General features: G+C 40.6%; 1 protein-coding gene across 25 annotated transcripts in view; it reads right to left on the reverse strand.

The window, feature by feature from the left end:
• STAU1 (staufen double-stranded RNA binding protein 1) overlaps positions 1-18649 on the reverse strand; it is a 62251-nt gene that overhangs the window by 25870 nt on the left and 17732 nt on the right. For 4 of the 25 annotated variants that reach the window (XR_011248285.1, XR_011248284.1, XM_069548780.1 and 1 more), the window contains exons 3-7: positions 15350-15638; positions 13570-13694; positions 10390-10546; positions 8304-8442; positions 6919-7084 (exon numbers count right to left, since the gene is read on the reverse strand). Coding sequence is in view for 22 of the 25 variants with exons in the window: in XM_069548780.1 (XP_069404881.1) it covers positions 6919-7084; positions 8304-8442; positions 10390-10546; positions 13570-13694; positions 15350-15554 (792 nt within the window). In the remaining 3 variants the exon portion in view is untranslated. Of the gene's footprint in view, positions 1-6918; positions 7085-8303; positions 8443-10389; positions 10547-11983; positions 12025-13569; positions 13695-15349; positions 15639-17394; positions 17683-18649 lie in introns of those variants that run through there. The other 21 variants (XM_069548800.1, XM_069548793.1, XM_069548789.1 and 18 more) reach the window with 10 other exon arrangements.

Consider the following 18649-nt stretch of genomic DNA (forward strand, 5'->3'; position numbering starts at 1 on the left):
TGTGAAAATTCACATAAATCATTCTCACTGACTGGCTTTATAAATACTCTAAAATTCAAACTGACAAGTTCTACTAATGAACTTACTTTTTTATTTAGCATATTGAGGTTCCACCTAAGTCTATAGGGAACTACCTAAGTCTACTACTGAATTCTAAACTCTCAGCCAGTGTTTCTCAAGCATAGCAGCATCAGAATTACTTGGGAGCTGTACAAATACAGATGCCAGAGCCCCGCTCCAGATATGTGAACTCAAATTTCTGCAGGTAGGGCCTGGATATCTGTTCTATATATATATATATATATATATATATATATATATATATATATATATATTTTTTAAAGTCCTCTAGTGACCAGAGTTGAGACTCACAGCTCGAAGCTACTGCTTCAAACAGAACTGCACATTGGACAAAGCAGCCAGTAAAATAAAAATGCAAAAGAGAAAACAAAGATATACATATATCTGGAAGAGAGATTATATTGCTCTTTTACATAAATAATTTTAATATTATCTGGATTGGACAAAATGTTGCAATGGGGAAAGCAGCAGATGACTCAAAAAAAATCCACAAATACCATTCCCAGTGAGATGAAGAAACTGTAGCGGGCCCTTAGCCTTACCTTCAGGAAGTGGGAATTACTATTAACGTCAATCCCATAGTGTATGGCTCAGCAATAAAATCTAAGCAACATTAAGGAAAAAAAAAAACAAAAAACACTCTGAACCATGCTTAACCCTGAACATGCCAGGGAAAGACAATCATCACCATTTACCATCTGGCTCCAATGGACCCTCTAGATTTTTCTATATTTAAATAAAGTCATTTTACAAATAACATACAGAATAAAAGGACAACAAAAAAATCATTCCATTATAGATTTTAGTAAGAAATTTAAAATAACAAACTTTTTATTCCAGGTTTGTAGTCAGGAATGAAGGCAAATAAACCCAAAACAGGCAAAGACACTAAACACAAATGACAGCTCACCAGCTGCCACGCCTGAACTTAAGAGCATAGCCCACAGTAACGACACCAGACTTCAAACCCACTCCCGTGGGTTCCAGCCTATCATGATTCTGATTCTTCTTGAAGTCATACTGTCAAAACATATTCCTTTTGAAAATGACTCATGACTGTTGAAGGGAGAACAGCCATCTCCTTTGCTCCGTAACTACAAACTGCTTCCACTTCCAGGTTTATAAACCCCAAGCAAAGGATCAGCCCAATGACCTTTTTGTCACTGTATCTTCAATCTCCTTCCAACACACACACCTCCTGCTGCATGATCCAGTTATTTTGTGGATGTTAAGTGGCAAGAAAATTCTGGTGGCTAAATCATATGCAAGAAGTCTGTCATACAAATATTTTTAGGAAGTCAAAACAGGATGGTTCAGTTCTTATAAAATACTGTGTGGTTAAAGTCCCTCCTGTTGAATGACTGACCAGGAGAGAATGCACATCTCTTTTTCATACACCACAGAAACACAGTCCCCTTGCGGACTCTTGAGTCTGGGCAAACTTATCTAAGGTATCAGCTGAAGCCTCCCAGTCCAAGTCACATCCACACTCAATCTCCCTGTCCCCATGAGAGTCCAGAGTGCTGCTGTCTGTCTCTCTGCATTCATCTTCCGATTGGTCTAACAAGGAAAATGTCTTCCTCCATCAGTTTTCTTTTGTTTGCCAGCAGGGATGGAAAAATTCTGAATTCTCACCTGGGTTCAACAAAAGCTAAAAGCAGGGTACACAGACGGGTGTCTCCAGTCTCCTTTTGCATTTTCTTGAAAAATAATCGGCTGCGTTAGGCAATGCAATAGGCACATTAAAGACGAGGCAACAGTGACGGTTAGTTCACGCCTGTGTCATCCACTGAGGGATTTCATCATTCTTCCACTTCTTCATTATTTTAGTCTTGTTTGTTACAGATTTGGGAATATATGATAGTGCTGAAATAGTATGTAGGATGACAAGCAGCAAAATGTTTCAAAACACAAGAAAATTAAGAGTCCATAATGTTAAGACTTATAAAAGGGTCCAAAGGACCCTCATGATTGTAGGACAAATTATCATTCTACTTTCAAAATTAAGTATATTATTACCTTGTTCTTTTAAAACTCTAGAAAAAGAATAAAAGTCATGTAGTATCAATTCTTACAGAAGTAGAAAAAAGCTCAAAAGTAAAAATTGGGTTCAATGGACCCTGTGCGTATAGTGAAGTATAGATAGTAAAATGAAGAGTAAGGTCTCCAATTTTAGTTTAGTCCTACTTAAACACATCCCTGGCTCAAGTGAAGATAAGAACTCAAGAACAGGAAGAGCTGCATTTATTTATTTTTACAGAAGTAGTATTTAAAAACTGGGCTTCCCTGGTAGCTCAGTTGGTAAAGAATCTGCCTGCAATGCAGGAGACCCCAGTTTGATTCCTGGGTCAGGAAGTTCCTCTGGAGAAGGGATAGGCTACCCACTCCAGTATTCTTGGGCTTCCCTGGTGGCTCAGACAGTAAAGAATCCGCCTGCAACACAGGAGACCTGGGTTGGGGAGATCCCCTGGAGGAGGGCTTACCACCCACTCTAGTATTCTTGCCTGGAGAATTCCATGGACAGAGGAGCCTGGCGGGCGACAGTCCATGGGGTGGCAAAGAGTCAGACACAGCTGAGTGACTAAGTACAGCACAGCACAGTATTTAAAAAAAGAAAACTTCAAACAGTACAATTTTAAGAAGTGTGCCTTCTAACACTACCACCAAGAGAAAACTAATTTTAAAGTTTGATATAACCTTCAAGATAGAACCTATGCACATCCAAATGGACACACACACACACACCCCACCCCACCCCACCCCACCCCACCCCACCCCACCCCCAACCTGGCGCCTTCCTTTACTTAACTCAAACAATAGCACTACACTGGCAGTAGCAGCTCTGCATCATGCTTCCCCGCTCATTCAACGGATTATAAGCCTTCTTTCAGGTCCACGTAAACAGATCTACCACACTCTGGTAGTCCTGGGATAAATGTATTCATTTATTATATTTAGCCATTTCCCTAAGACTGGCCATATGAGGCTAGCTCCTGTTTTTCCCTATCCCATAGACACTGTAGCTATGTCGATCTTACTCCTAACACCTCAACATTGAGTAAGTCATCTTTTATTAGTACAAGCCATAGAAGAGAAAAGAAAAGAAAAGAACAGAATAGATAGAACAGAAAGAACTGGTTTCCCAACTCAGGACCTTTGCACAAGCTGCTCCCTCTGCTGGGAATGTACTTGTCCTGTTCTCTTATTCATCTTCATCCTGAGCTTAAATGACTCGCCCCTCAGGGCACCATCAGTACTCCAACCTAAACAAGATACTCTATGCTCTCATGATGCGTGCTACTTTCATCCAAGCATTTGCTGCACTTTTTGATGACATTCCATTCAACCAAGCTCCACACGGGGAGGGGCACTGCACTGTTTACCTGCAGGGCTGGCAGAGCTCAGGGCCTGTTGTCAAGGGGTCAGACTACACCTGTCTTACAGATGGAAACTGCTGGCTTTATTGGCTATGCTCTAGAGAAGATGAACTGATTCACCACACAATCACAAGTGCTAAAATTATCAAGAACAAAACAGACAATTTATTTACAATGAGAACTTCCAATGCAGGCAGGCTATGGGTAAACAGGCTCCTCAGGCCCTGTTAGCAGAGGCCTAAAGAGGTACCATCTTCCTGGTGGGGAACCTGGCCATATACACTACCAGGCAATTCCACGTTGAGGACTATGGCTCACAAAAATAACCACAGACATACACAAAGATTTCATGACAACAATGTTCTTCACTATCTATTTTGTAACAGGAAAAACTGCAAACAACCCAAAAATCAAGCTTCTGTTGCTGAAAAACTAAACTGGTATGCTCACACAGTGGAGCATTCTGCAGCCGTTGAAGGTGGCTTAGAGGCATGCTGAATTTGAGTCCTCCATGGAATTTTAAGTAAATAGCATCAACACATCATAATAAGCACTTCAGTGGGGGTGGAAAAAGCGGTTATCATACAATATTATCCCATTTTTGTGAAACAGATAGATGTGTGTGCTTACTTACATATGCCCTGATATCCACAAAAATGTTTACAGTGACTACCTTCAAGTGGGGAATTTATTTTTTCTTTTTTTGAAGTTAAAAATTGTTATAGTTCACATGCATTCCTTGTTAAGAACAAAAAATTAAAGCTATCTTTTAAAACTGTCTTTCTTCCCCTGCTGCCCACTCTCCGGAGGGCCTGGTAGACCAGCGACAGCTCAGTCAGGTGGAAAGCCAAGTGTGTTTCCCTTACAACTTCAAAGAAAATGTCATTTCTGAAGCACTGTTTGGGCCAGTCTTTGCACCATTTCTTAAGGGAACTGTCTCTACTTCAAATCACACAGAACTAGAAAAGGGGCAAAGAGGAGGAAACAAGGGGACAAATGATGCCCATGACTCCCAACCAAGCTGCTTACAGAAGTCAGATGAGCTGAGGAAAGGGTGTCCGCAGCTCTAGCCTCTGCCCTCAGGCCTGAGGCAACCAACTGCTCCAGTGGGCAATGGGTCACTCTAAGGCTCTGACAGGCACTTTCCCTTTGTAGCAATACAGTGCATTCAAACTTCCAAGGAGGATTCAAAGGCCGAAAACTGCCTGGGAAGCACTGACAATATTTAGGACCTGTGATTCCCAAACCCTGACTGTTTCAGTTACTCTAAGAGCTCATTGAAAAGAAAAACAAAATAAAAACATAAAAAGTCAGACTTTCCTGGCAGTTTAGTGGTTAAGACTCTGTGCTCCCAATGCAGGCAGCATGGGTTCAATTCCTGGTTAGGGAACTAAGATCCCAAATGCACGAGGCATGGCCAGGGGAAAAAAAAAAAAAGCCAGATTCATGGCTCTTAGCCTACTGCATTAGAATCTAGAATCGTGTGGGTTAGGCCAAGGAATTTTTTTTTTTTTAAGTTCTCAAGTGATTCCGAAGCAGACGGCCCACATACCAGTGTTCAGTAATCATTTAACAGCTGCTCGCTGGAAGGAACCAAGAAATACCTACTCCATCTGATTCCAATTAGATTAGCACCAAAGTCAACGCAACAAATGCAATGCCTCCAAAAATGACTCAGATTTCACTACCTTCAGTACTTTAACAAATTTCACCACTAAGGACCTCATCCTTTCACTTCAGTAAATCCTCCTAAGTTATAGTCCATTTCTTTCTATTTGGTCCTCAGTGAACTCTGGAAATAGAACATCTCTGCTAAAATGTATGATTGCACTCAAGCTGGAAATGCACCAAAACAAAAGGAAAACAAAACCTTCCCATGCAACTAGCCATGAAGCCACAGAGTGCTGCCCTGAGCTGGGTCACCCTAGGGGACAGGTGGACACAACAGACCTCTGCAAGCACCCTGTGAAAGGTCCCCCAGCTTCATACCTATCATCACGCATTTGGCCCAACGTTCTGTGCAAGATCTTCTGATTGTTTGAGAACTTGTTTCTTGAGCAAGAAAAGTCAAATGCTTCCAAGGGATATGTTCAGGAGGCATTTCACGCTGTGATAAACAGAACCATGAAATCACAACGTTTTCTACTCAGTGGGCTCTCCTGGACCTTTGGTGATCCAACTGCTTTATCAGAGCCAGCCACTAATGCTTTGGCCATGCAATAGCATGGAGTCATTTTAGTGATGACTTAGTGATGTTCTAAAACATATATTTCTATTTAGTCACAACATCCTATACCTATCATGATCATTTTGAAACACAGCCCCCAGGGGAGTCCCCTGGGGGTCCAGTGGGCGGGGCTCCGGAGTCTCACTGCCCAGGGCCTAGGCTGGATCCCTGGTTGGGGAACAATCCCACAAGCTGCACGCTGTAACCAAAAAAATAAAATAAAATAAGTCCCCAATTCTTTGATACTCCTCTCATCCACAGGTGGGGTTCTCAACATTGTGAACGTACCAATGGTCACTGACCTGTATACTTACAAAAGTTAAAACTATGAAATTATGTGAATTTTATCTCAACACAAAATTAAATCAATAAATAAAAGTGAGCTCCTGTAGCCCCTTCTTGAGTCTGGGCTCCCCGCCTGTTTGACCTACAGGATACGGCAGAAGTGGTGCTGGGCTGAATTCTAGGCCAGGGCCCTGAGACACTGGTGGCAGCTTCCAACTCCTGTCTCCCAGAATGTGCCCCCCTGGGACTGAGCCACCACACCATGAGAGTGTATAGAGAGTCTCTGCTCAGGCCACAGAGGACGGGAACCAAGGTTGCAGGACCAATGCCCCCTCCTTGATCGCAGACGACACACAGCCAACCAGCGAGAGTGCCGCCTTGGAAGAGACCCTCCAGCACTGCGGCGCCGCATCGTTGCGCGGCAGAGATGAGGTCTCCATGCCACGCTCTCCCTGGACCGCAGGCTTGAGAGCAGGATAAAGGCCTGGAGGTATTTAAGCCACGAAGTCTTGGGACAGTTCGTTAAGCACAAATGGTTAACAGGCATTTCAAGATAATAAAGAAAACATCTGGTCAAAATGGCTTCAGAAAATCCCCTAACCTGGTACCATAAAACACAGATTATGACAAGAATAATGTTCAGCATCGAAGAGTTCATCGCATGCTCTTCACCACTCAGGTGAGTCACAATCCTTCTAACATGTTCAGAACCACGCCACTGAGTGCACAAGAAGGCACCTGACTTTCCTGCTAAAATTTCCCAGGTGGGTGGAGGGGCAAGAAAGGCAAGAAACCCTCAGGGTACCAGAGCTTGTATGCTATCTAACAATAAACATTAAGCACAGCTCTCATGCATCCTCTTAGAAAAACCAACCTGAAACGATGTCTTCCTACCACCCTCCCGCTCCACCCCAAGCTCCAGGGGCCCCGGTTCAGCCTTCGCCTCACCTCCAGCCTCTCGGGGGGGGGCTCGCTCTGCAGGATCCTCAGGGCTTTCGCAGCAGCATCGTGTTTGGCAGCCTGTCTCGTCTTTCCTTTCCCATTAAATTGCTGTCCTCCCACAGAAAGTTCAACTTGATAAACTAAAGGTGGGACTGGAAATGGGTAAAAGTACCTAAAAATAGAAGGGGATGAGGAAAATTAGTCTCAGATACCATACCATCTCTGACAAATTCCAGGTATTTCCTTCATCACAGGTCCTAATTACAGCAGTGTTTGCTCACCAATAATGAGTCCTCATCAGCACATCCAGAGATTTCATGTGTTTATGCTCGATTAGAATTGCCACACAGTATGAGCAAACACTGTTTACATTTCACAAAATAAATTGGCTTACAAATTACATGGGTTCAATGTATAAAGCTAACCCATACTTACAAAATCTAAAATGGATTAGACTTTGGTTAAGAAAGAAAATTTAACTTGCTCTACTTTCTCATACCTGGAATGCACACTTCCATGTCTCCAGAAAAGAATGGGACTTTTTAAACCAGTCTTTTAGTCTTTATTTTGTCTGATATAACTATAGCTATTTCTTCTTTCTTTCAGTTTCCATTTGTATGGAATAAAGTTTGTGTGCTCCTGAAACTGCAGAGTCTCTTATAGACTGCATATAGCTGGGTCTTTTGTTTCTTTAAATTCAGTTGTCCACTCTTGTGTCTTTCAATTAGACGATTGGATCCATTTATATTTAAACTAATTGACTGGACCCACATTTCTAGAAATCCCAACAGCCTAGAGCCTGGCAGAGGCTGCTTTCTATTTTTAAAATGGCTTTGGCCTCCACCTGACTACCACCCCAAAGTAGGGCAGGGAAATGAAGACCTCCAGTTTGATCATCAATCTCTCCACTAGTGTCTTAAGACCTCAAGCAGAAGGTTTTAAATGCATGGCACTTTCAGATTTCAACTAATATTGCTCTGCACCTGTATACCAAGGCTATTTACAAAGCACATAAGTAAGTTCAAAAGTCAGAAAGTACCCAGTAAACAATAATCAATAAATCTGAGGGCTGAGAATTGTGGTGTCGCAAGAATCATGTTCAAATATGACTCAGTTGCACAAAGCAGTTACATGGGTGGTCTTTAACCAGATTGCTTGGGGCTCGAGCTGTACTGCTTGTGAGGAATGCGCCCAAGACCTTTCCAATGACAGGAGTTTGAAGAGCATCAAAATGCAGTTCCAGTGACACCAGGACAATTCAGACTGGCGGAGGCCTTTGGCAGGCCGAAGAGGACCAGACCATTATGCATTCTACAATCTATACACCTTACTATTCCACATGAAAGAGCAACTATACTTTCACCTGGATTTAAAACAAAACAGACACGTACCTTGGGGGATAAGCACCTCCTCTCATGTTGTAGGTATAGGTGGACTGCACCCGAGAGTAAGGGTCGACAGGCTTATACATCGGTTTCTTCCCAAGTTTCATGCACAGCGCATTTAGCTCTACAGTAGGGGTTATGCTTTCTGCAACACAGAATCAAAACAAAGAACTTTTCTTCCTGAAATGAGAATGACACTCACTAAAATCAAAAAGAATAGCATGCTTTCTACTAATGGACTCATGATGCATTTCATGAACGGCTCTAAGTACTTCACTGCTAGGCATCAGGTCAGGAAATCCAAGAATCTGCTGTGATTTGTAGGTATTAATACACAACAGCACAAAATATACGGTAACGGCTATTGACGAGCAGCAATGTAACACAAGATGTTAGCAGTGAGAATCAGTTGTCAGAAATAGGTTCCAATACACATCAAATTTCATGATTAAAAGATCCCACAGGACTGTCCAAATCATTTCATTGTTTGGCAATACTCTACCAATATAACTCTGGTTGTACTGACTGACTGGCTTACACTTAGAAGGACATCCATACACATTATTTCATAGGACAATGCATTTATTCAGTACTATCTGGAGGCAAAGCACTGTGCTGAGCTTGAGAAACACAATTCTTGTCCCAGAGGAGTCCAGAGAACACAAGACACACTTCAAGAACTCTGATACAACACTGCGTGTGCTGTAAGGAGGTGCAGAATCGCCGAGGAGAAGACTGTGAATTCTATCTGGAGAAGTCAGATGGGACCCACAAAATACTTGGATGTTTTCTTTCTTAATGTTTATAATGGGATTTGATTTGTGGTAATACTTGTTAGAAAAAATGAGTTCTGTTTCCATATACAACAGGAACGGGTATATCTTAAGTTACCTCAAAATTATCAATTTTAGAAAATACTCATCATTCATCCTTCTCTTTTTCCCCCTCTAAGTTCATCCAATTCATAAACCTTTAAAAATCATTTAAAAAGAAAACCAACCTGGAAAGATTGGACCTGGAAAGATTAGCATCAGTGCACAATCACATTTACAATCAACAGCTTCATATCAAACACAGAACAACACTAGCAATGGCAAAGTTCAATTGAAATGCACACAAAAACCCACTTGAAAATGCTTCTTTAGGATGTAGGTAGAAGAAAATAAAAATGCCTTGATTCTGTACCATAACTGGTTTCACTAATCTAGTGCATAAATCAAACTTATAATACCACCTTTGAGTCTGCAAGTCAAGAGGGTCACATGAATAATTAGGCTCTTTTTTTTTCTTTCTTAGCTAATATATGAACTATATTTTTTCCACAATTCAAATAGTTGTGTTTTAAGTAAGAGCAGCTCTGACCCATAAAATTTATCTGCAGTAGAATATAAATGTGAAGCAAAGATCCCAGAGAGAAAGCGAAAGGAAGAGAAAGGCGTGGCCGAGGCCTTCCCAGATGGTTCCTGCATGCAAAGGGCCCGGGTGACTTCATACACTTGAGAGGTGACTCTCCTTAAACAGCCACTACTACCTACAGCTGCCAGGTCGGTGGTCCCCAAGCTTTCACAGGACACTCCTCTTTAACAGTATTCTCCCCAACTGGGACCCTTGCCTGAAGAGATATCTATTAATCTGAATTTAAGAAATAAATATCTATTTTCTCATTTTTGTTAACAAGAGACGTAAAACTGATAATCGGGGTTACAATCAACAGGTTATAATCAATATTACCACACAAAGTTGAAGTGATTTTAAATAAAACCCACATTCTCACAATCTATACAACCCTTATCAAAAGAAAAAAAAAAATTCCTTTCATTAAGCTTTTCTGAAAGTCTCCGAAATCGTTTGGTGACATGCCCCGCCTCCCGTGACCACCTCTCCAGATCATCAGGCATCAAGGGGCTGTAGATTGGGAACCACTGCTTTAGAGTAAGGCTAAGATTCCGAAAAGATAAGCATTTGCCACTGGTAGTGCAGACTCTGTGCTCTCAAAATCAACAAGTCAGTTAAGAAAGAATTCATATACATACTAAACGGATATCTCTAGACACACTTTTGAAAGGAACCTGTCTTGGCCCACGCATAATACCTGGATTTCTTCCTTCGCTACGGAAAGGGCGGACTATAGGTTTAGGAAATTTTGTTCCTTCCAAAGCTTTGGCAGCAGCTGTGTGTTGGGCTTTTTTAATACTAGTTCCTTCAGCTTCCCAGTGCTGATCTCCAAGTGTTAGCTGTACTGTAAACACCTACAAATGAAAATTGTGAGCTCTCAATTCAGGAAACCTGATGTTGACTAAAATATGTCACTTGGACCTTGAACATAATTTACGGTCATGGTTTAAAAGGCCTGGTCATTATCTCTGTAATTTATCCCTTCATCCCCCTTTTCACTGTTTCTAGAAAGATGAGAAGATACATACATCGTCGACTTGTACTGCATAGCACTCCATGAAAAAACATCTTTTGAAAAAAAAAAAAGAAAAAACATCTTTTGAAAGATGGGTATAAGTACAGAAATTTAAAACTGTTCTCTTATATATTAAAATATTAAATGCTAATTATCTGGAAGCCATCCAAATAAAAACTGTCTTCCCATTTCTTCTCATGGAAGAAGTTTAGCAAGCTTAATTTAGACACATAATAGTACCTCATACAAATGAAGACAGCATTTGTTGTAATTTGTTCACTGGTTCTTGTCTGAAAATACCTCATTAGGCCAAAACCTCAAATGAATTTGGGAATGTCATTATTACAATGCTACCTTTTACTTTCCTAAGACTGTACTATTCAGACACTGCCCCCCCTTTCAGAAGATGAGATTCACTGCAAGCAAAGATCTAACAACATTCTGAACTCAATTCTAAGGAGGCATTCAAAAGAGCTAATTTTGCCCTTAACAACTGCGGACAATGACAAGCCTCTTTTTTCCTTTTTAAGTATAAAGGGAACTTGTGTGCACGCTCTATTCGTAAAGTTAGGTTATGTTAATCCCATCAGAATTGGACAAACAATTCATCCAAAAAACACTAGGACCCACCACAGTGCAGTGATTCTTTAACACTTGTGTACATCTGAAGAATAACCCAGGAAGCCTGGTGAAATACACGTGCCAGGAGTTTTGACTGAAAAGAACAGCATGAGGGGAGGCCTGAGCCTGTGTATTTTTAATAAGCTCCCAAAGTCATTCTGATGCACTTCAATGGTTGAGATTCACTACTTTGGAGTTTTTATTCTTCTGATTTTCTTTATCACGGAATCTATCACTTTATTTCACTTACAAATAATTCACAAGAGAAATGGTGATTTGAGTATGTCCAGGTCATTTAAATTTGGTGCCTCAAGGGATGGGGCCAACTTGCCTTTAGAGCTGATTTTTCTTGTAGGTCTTAACTTCAGGATTCCCTCAGTGCACAACTTCCACTAAAGGGCGAAAAATTAAAGAATCCTTCACCCCCCTTGAAATATTAGGGGTCTCCTGTATTTATGTTGCAGTTCATAAAGTTACTCATTAAAGCACTGATAGCATGAACGCAAAACCCTGACTAGCACAAGAAGTCAGACAGCAGAAGCAGCCTGCAACGCTGTGCAACCCCTCAGTCATTTTTGTGATCCTTTCATGAAAAGACATCGAAGGGGGAAAACGCTATAAGACAGAAGAGAGTTAATTTCACGGTCAGTCTTGCCTTTCTCCACGACTGTCCCGATGGTGCTGCTGCCACGATGCTGCCTTCTGTGGGGAGGGGCAGTGGTGAGGTTAGATCTCGGTTCAGACAGAATTAAAAGTACACCAGACCTCTGACTTTTAAATAGTCTAATAATCATCTAGGAGGGAATAAATTTTTCTCTTTGAACAACTTGTAGGCAAAAAAAAAAAAAAGATACAGACTGAACACACAGCCAAATTACCTAAAAGGTACCAAAGTTCAAGTGAGACAGTACATATTTCCAAAAATACCAAAAACAGTTAATAAAGGGAATCCCAAAGTTAAGATCTGCAAAAAAAAATCCTGTAGAAGAAACAGAACAGTTATCAGAGAATTGGCTAATTGCCTTCTAAAAGTAAAGAAATATTTCAAATATAATTGTGCTTTAGAATAATATTAAAACTACCTTCATGAGAGTGGGAAATTCCTGTTTTTCTTAAATGTATAATTGCTTAATTGTAATAGCTACCATTTCTCAAGCATTTACTACATGCCAGACACTGCGCTCCATACTTTGACATATACTCTCACAATAGACCTATTTGGTAAGTACTATTATCTCCATTTTACAGATGAGGAAACGGAGTTTCAAAAAAAGTAGTAACCTACACAAGGTCACCAAGTTAGTAAGAAGCTAAGATTCAAACCCAGATCTGTCTGACTCCAAAGCAACTAACCAAAATGCACTCCCCTATGGGGCCTGTTCGTGATTGTGGTCAATGCTACTTTTAGTCCAAGAAAAAAGAGAAACCTGATATCATTCAAGGTTTGAGGTTTGCATGTCAGGAAAACTGAGGCACAAAGAGACAAACAACTCTTCCTTATAAAACTGTATTATCTTACTTCAAAGCTAGAATCAGAAATAGGCCTAATTCTTTATCTCTCATACTGTAGTTGCAAAAGATAAAGCCAGATTACACAAACATTTAGGGTCCAAGCACATTAGCACAGATATCAAGCAAGCTTAAAAGTCTGAACTCCTGAAAAACAAATAGTAAAAATTCAAATTACAGTCAGTCTTTCATCCTCTAAGATGAGAGTGACAAGGGTACCTAAAATCAGAGATAATTCCATGTACTCACAGGGAGATTGATTTCTGCCTCTCACATTCAAACCCTATCTGATTCTGAACAAGAAGCAACACTGACTTCCCATTCACCTCCTCTCCCTGCCCTGCCCAGACCTAAGGTATCTATGCACGTGCAAACGAAAAGGAAAGGAGCCAGACGGAGGCTGCAGCCAGGAGGCCCAGAGCCCAGAAAACTCACAGGAAACCATTCACAGGTGCTTGGGACTTGTCTTGATTCAGAATCCTAAACAACCACATGCTAACTGAAGTTTTAAAAGCCAAATATCCCCCAGAGAAGCATCTCTTTCGTTTGACCCACTCTGCAAGGATGGAAAAAAGAAGTGACTCGCCCAAAATCTGTACTTCTGCATCTCTTTAAAACAACCTCAGCAGTTTCAAATGTGTTTTGAATCACCGCACCACTTGCAACTGTATGAAAAGAAAGAAAACATTCCTAGTGGGTTATAAATGCACAAGCAGTATGGACAATATTTACCTTACAGTGAGCTGGACCTTGCTCACGCAAAAGTTTATACTCAGGCTGAATCTTGTTGAAACGGGCTAACTCATTCACAAGACACATTGGGGTTTTCTCTTTAGGGTGTGCCATGTTAGGAGGAACTGAAAAATAATGTGAGAGCGTTGACGTCAACTAGCAGTGTTAGAGACGGCGGCTCTCCAGGGCTATGAAGAGAGGGAAAACAAACGCCACATCTAATGATTTAGAGCAACAGCGATGCAAAACTGCAAACCACACTGAGGGCACATATCTGAAGACACAGCTGGGATCTTTTCTGAACCAGTTGAAGTCAGGTTACCTAGGAAAGGGTGTGTCTTCAAAAGAGAGAGAATAGAAGTCAGAGGAATAACTAAACCATGGCAAGCACGCAAGATTTGAAATCGGATGAAGGACTGCTATTATAACCAAGGAAATAACAAGGAGGTCTTTTGAGCAGAGACACATACACACATTAGTTAGTACAACAGTTGTCAGCTGTACCCTGTTCATTATTTCCCAAAACGCAATATGCCAATACCATTTCTCAAACGACGACTGTCTTTTTCCAAATAGCTAACTTCTCCTTCCTGGGGTATCTTCTCATCTTATCTCCAGAGGCTGCCATCCTCAGACTTTACCTATCTTTAATAATTATCTAAGTAAAATAAAATGGTCTTGGAGGATGGGAGTTTTATAAAGTCAACAAAATGTGGATATAAGAACACATTAGAAGAGAACGCAATTAAATCCCAGAGGACTGAACTAGTCCGTGCCATTTCCTATTAAGATGGTATTCAAATGGCAAATATGGGGAACACTGAACCTCTAGGGGACTATGACAAGTCAAGAACGCCATCTGGTGAGCTGGTCCAAGGAAGTCTAGAGGTAGCAGCATGATAAGAGTCTGCGCAGCTGAGAGTGGGACAAGCTAAAACTCTAAGAAGAGAGATACAAAGTAAAGGAAACGAGAGGACAGAGGAGGAAATGCAAGGGAGATGTCAGGCACTAAGGGCTGAGAAGCATTTATTACAAGGTGACTCCAGTACAGAGACACCTATGCTGACACCCCCTTTAACTGGCTTTGCAACTTGGGATGAGATCGGGAGAACTGGGGAGCAGAATATTGTTTTTAAGGGTTATTACCCCAGGGATTGCAAGTCTTTTCTAATCCATGGATATTTTTCATTTTTGTTTTCCTAATATTCAAATTTGAGGGCTTCCTTTTTAAACATCTCTGCTGCTTGGTTCAATTTCTCATTGGCCCTCACTGTGATTTCTCAACTACCTCTGGATGGCAACTTAAACTTACTTAGTCAAAATGAAAATTAGCAAATGCCAACACATTCTTTTGCGTCCCAAAATCTGGCTGTCCCCTTGCTTGGGATAAATCTTACAGACCTCCAAAAAGGGTACTTACACCTACAAATCAGTTCTGGGAAATCATTTTAACAGCAGAATTTTCCCATATAACAATGAATATCCAAAGTGGTATTTTTTTTTCTGCCAGCTACCAGTTTATAACAGAGTAGGCTTTATAGTTTGGTTTCTAATTTTCTTCCTTACATTTTGAAATACTCTGTAAAAGGTCTCTTTCAAGCCAGTATATCATCAAGTGTATTTTATATCTGGTATAAATAAAGAAGTGTGGGCGGTATACTTCCTCCTGCTTCTTGAAGGTAAATGTGCAAGAGCTCCCTGTATCTGCAATCTACTTATCAGGTCAGAAAACAGGCTAAGAAAACATTTGAAACAGAAGACACTTGGATCATACGCTTACCTGCAGCTGCACTGGTGGATGTAATAGATGCAGAGGGTAAAGCAGAGTTTTGAATAGGTCTACCTGCATTTTCAGAGGGCAGAGAGCTAGCAGTAGAAGGAATACTCATCAAAGGCTGTGAGAGAAGAGACTGGTTCTTGTTCAGTATTTGGCTCCCTGAGAGAGCAGCAGATGGGTTCTGAACTTGCACTTGAACTTGAGACATGGTCACTTTCAACAAAAGTGAACAACTGCAGGTAAACAGCTTTCAGTGCAGGTTAATTCAGTGCTATGAAGTCTAAAGTTCTACCTGAAAGTTGTAAGGGAAAGAAAATAAAAAGATAAATTATAGAAGAGATATGTAATTGCCAATATTCAGTCAAAAACTGGTGTCACCTACTCAAGTATGAAAACAGCCCGTTTAGTCTGTAACTGTGATGTACAATAGGATTCACTAGCTTTATGAATTTCTCAGTGTTTTTTTTTCCCCCACAGTGTTTTAAAATACTTACAATACCCACATACCCTGCATGTTCATTTTACAAAAAGAATCAGCAAGGTATAATACTACTTATTGTTGAATATTAAGAATTATAAACTATAGCCTACATTAAAAAATCAAATTAAAAACATGAAGAGGTTTTCCACTGAATATGGGATATGGTAAAGGTTTCTGGGCTCAAAATGATAAGAAACTGAAAGTAAACTGGGTCTGTAACACCATTACTGGTGAATGTAAACACTGCTTCCGTTTTTTTGGCCATGTGCTCAGAATGGCGCCTTTGGAGCTCTCCTTTAAGTTGACTGAAGAAAGGGAAGAATTCCTCACTCTTGCCATTTCTTTTTCCTAATGATGACACAAGGCCTCTTTGTTCTCCGGTAAGGTTTGTTTGAGAGAGTCCCCTTTACTTACAGATTCCAAACAAGAGCTGTTGCACCCACAACCATGGCCATGTATCCTCAGCATAGCAAAGAACATTCTATAGTATGTTTATTGTTAAAAGCAAAAGTGGAGAAGATGCAGAAGAGAGGAACAGATTTCAGGCTGACGATTTTACTAGCATGGCTTGTGGGGGGAGCAGAGAAGATTTTTACTGTATCTTGTAAGTTCCAAATGTATTAATTCTAAATACATTTAAATTTCTTCACCAGTCAAAAATAAGGACAGTTCTGCTCATTTTCATGGCCATCATTCAAAAAGCTGAAAATGTTTAAGCAAATCAAAACTACTCAAAAATAACCATTAAGCAACAAAGAACAGAAAAAGCCAAGCAAGGCAGAAACCATCAAACTAACAAATTAGAAGTTCTACTATAAAGTAATTTGTTACTTTCATTTTTTAAGTCTCAAAATGATTTTTAATTAAAGCCAAACTTCTACAAACAGATGAATGACCAGATAAGTTCCTTGAAGTCTTGGAACATCCTCCCTTGTGGAGAGCAAAGTGAAAAAGTCATGTCCGACTCTTTATGACCCCATGGACTGTAGCCTGCCAGGCTCCTGTGCGTGGGATTTTCCAGGCAAGAATACTGGAGCGGGTTGCCGTTTCCTTCTCCAGGAGATCTTCCTGACCCAGGGATCAAATCCTGGTCTCCCACACTGCAGGCAGACTCTTTACCATCGAAGCCACCAGGGAAGCCCTTTGCAGAGAGCAAAAAGGACTACAAAACTCACAACAAGGCAAAAATCAGAAACAAAAGCACCCTGGCTAAACTATGACTTTGGTTAGTAACAGGTATAAATATTACCTTACACGACAAAATTCTCCAACATTACAGTTGTTCCCCATCTACTTTTGAAATCAGAACAAAACAACAGAGGAGATCCACTGAAGATCTGGGTAGTGGTCCTAGTAGACAAGTTGCCAGTGTCAAGCAACAAGTCCAAAACCTTTTAGAAGGCAGCTATGACCTTTCATTGTTCAATCAGCTGCCAAAATATAAATATTTCTCTTTTAATCTTCCCCTCCTGCTCTTACTCATTCTCTCCCTCTCTCTCAACTCTGTCCTGAGGGCATTTTTCTACCCTCCCCTGCAAAAAAAAAAACCACTGAGAGTTGTACTCACAACTTCACAACACCAACCAGAGATCACAGGTCCAAACATAAGCCAAAAGCACAGTGCTTGCTCCAGAGTCTATCTGCATCCCAGAAAGTGAAAGTGAAGTCGCTCAGTCATGTCCAACTCTTTGTGATCCCGTGGACTGCAGCCCACCAGGCTCCTTTGTCCATGGGATTCTCCAAGCAAGAATAATGGAGTGGGGTGCCATTTCCTTCTCCAGGGGATCTTCCCGACCCAGGGAAGCAACCCAACTCTGCTCTGGGTGGCTCCTGAGAGTCTGAGACCGAATGAACTAAATTTAGAAAGGGTGGGGCCCAAAGGGATCTTTGTTGGCTAGCTTCTCTAAGGCAGGCCCACTGCCAGCATTTCCAGTGACAGGCATAAATTCATAGGTTTGCTAGAAGTTGAGATAAGAAACAAACAGGATATTAATTAAGACCGCCCCAAAAATGCTAACCGCAGGTACACCTGGAGGAGTTATATCTTTCAAACAACTGGTTGAAATAAGTAGTTCAAAACTGCAGATGGAAAATATTTTAAACCCCAATAAGGCTCTATATTTTAAATTTTTTTAGTTTGTAATATGACCAATAAAAATACAGCACAGTACTCATTTTAAGTCATTTACTAATTTAACTTTTCTATGTATCTTTAAGCCTGAAAATATAATCTAAAGAAGTAGTTTTAAACAGGCAATTTTGCTCCCCAAGGACACCTGACAATATCTGGAGACATCATTTGGCCATCGCATCTGGAAAATGGGAGAACCTACTGGTATCCAGTGGGTAGAGGAGCAAGGGTGCTATTTCTAGCATATATATGTGCATTCACAGAATAAAATCTTACTAATGTATGGGAGCTTATATTCTCAGAGAGGAAAAGAAAACCCCCTTTTCATCTCAAAAGGCTCTGAAATACTGATGCTAATATTTTACCCAAACAGATGCTCTTCCCCTAAGAAAAGTCAGGCAGCTATAAATAAAGCTTTTCACTACTGCCATTTATATAGTTCATGGAAGCATTCAGGGGAATCACATAATTTCAGAGATATTATTTCTGCATAAATTAAGAACCTTTTGCTCAACACTATACCATCCTGAGATTAAATCCTTAAATGAAAACTTACATTTTCCTTTATACTTGTCTTTAAGCATTGTTTTCCATCAAATAAATTAGGGACTTAAAAGAGATTTTAAATGCTTTATTAGAGTCTTCTTACAAAAGAACAGAATTTCACACACAGGAAAATTAGGTTGAAAAG

Source organism: Ovis canadensis, chromosome 13 (genome assembly GCF_042477335.2).
Source record: "Ovis canadensis isolate MfBH-ARS-UI-01 breed Bighorn chromosome 13, ARS-UI_OviCan_v2, whole genome shotgun sequence".
In the NCBI taxonomy this organism is placed as follows: domain Eukaryota; kingdom Metazoa; phylum Chordata; class Mammalia; order Artiodactyla; family Bovidae; genus Ovis; species Ovis canadensis.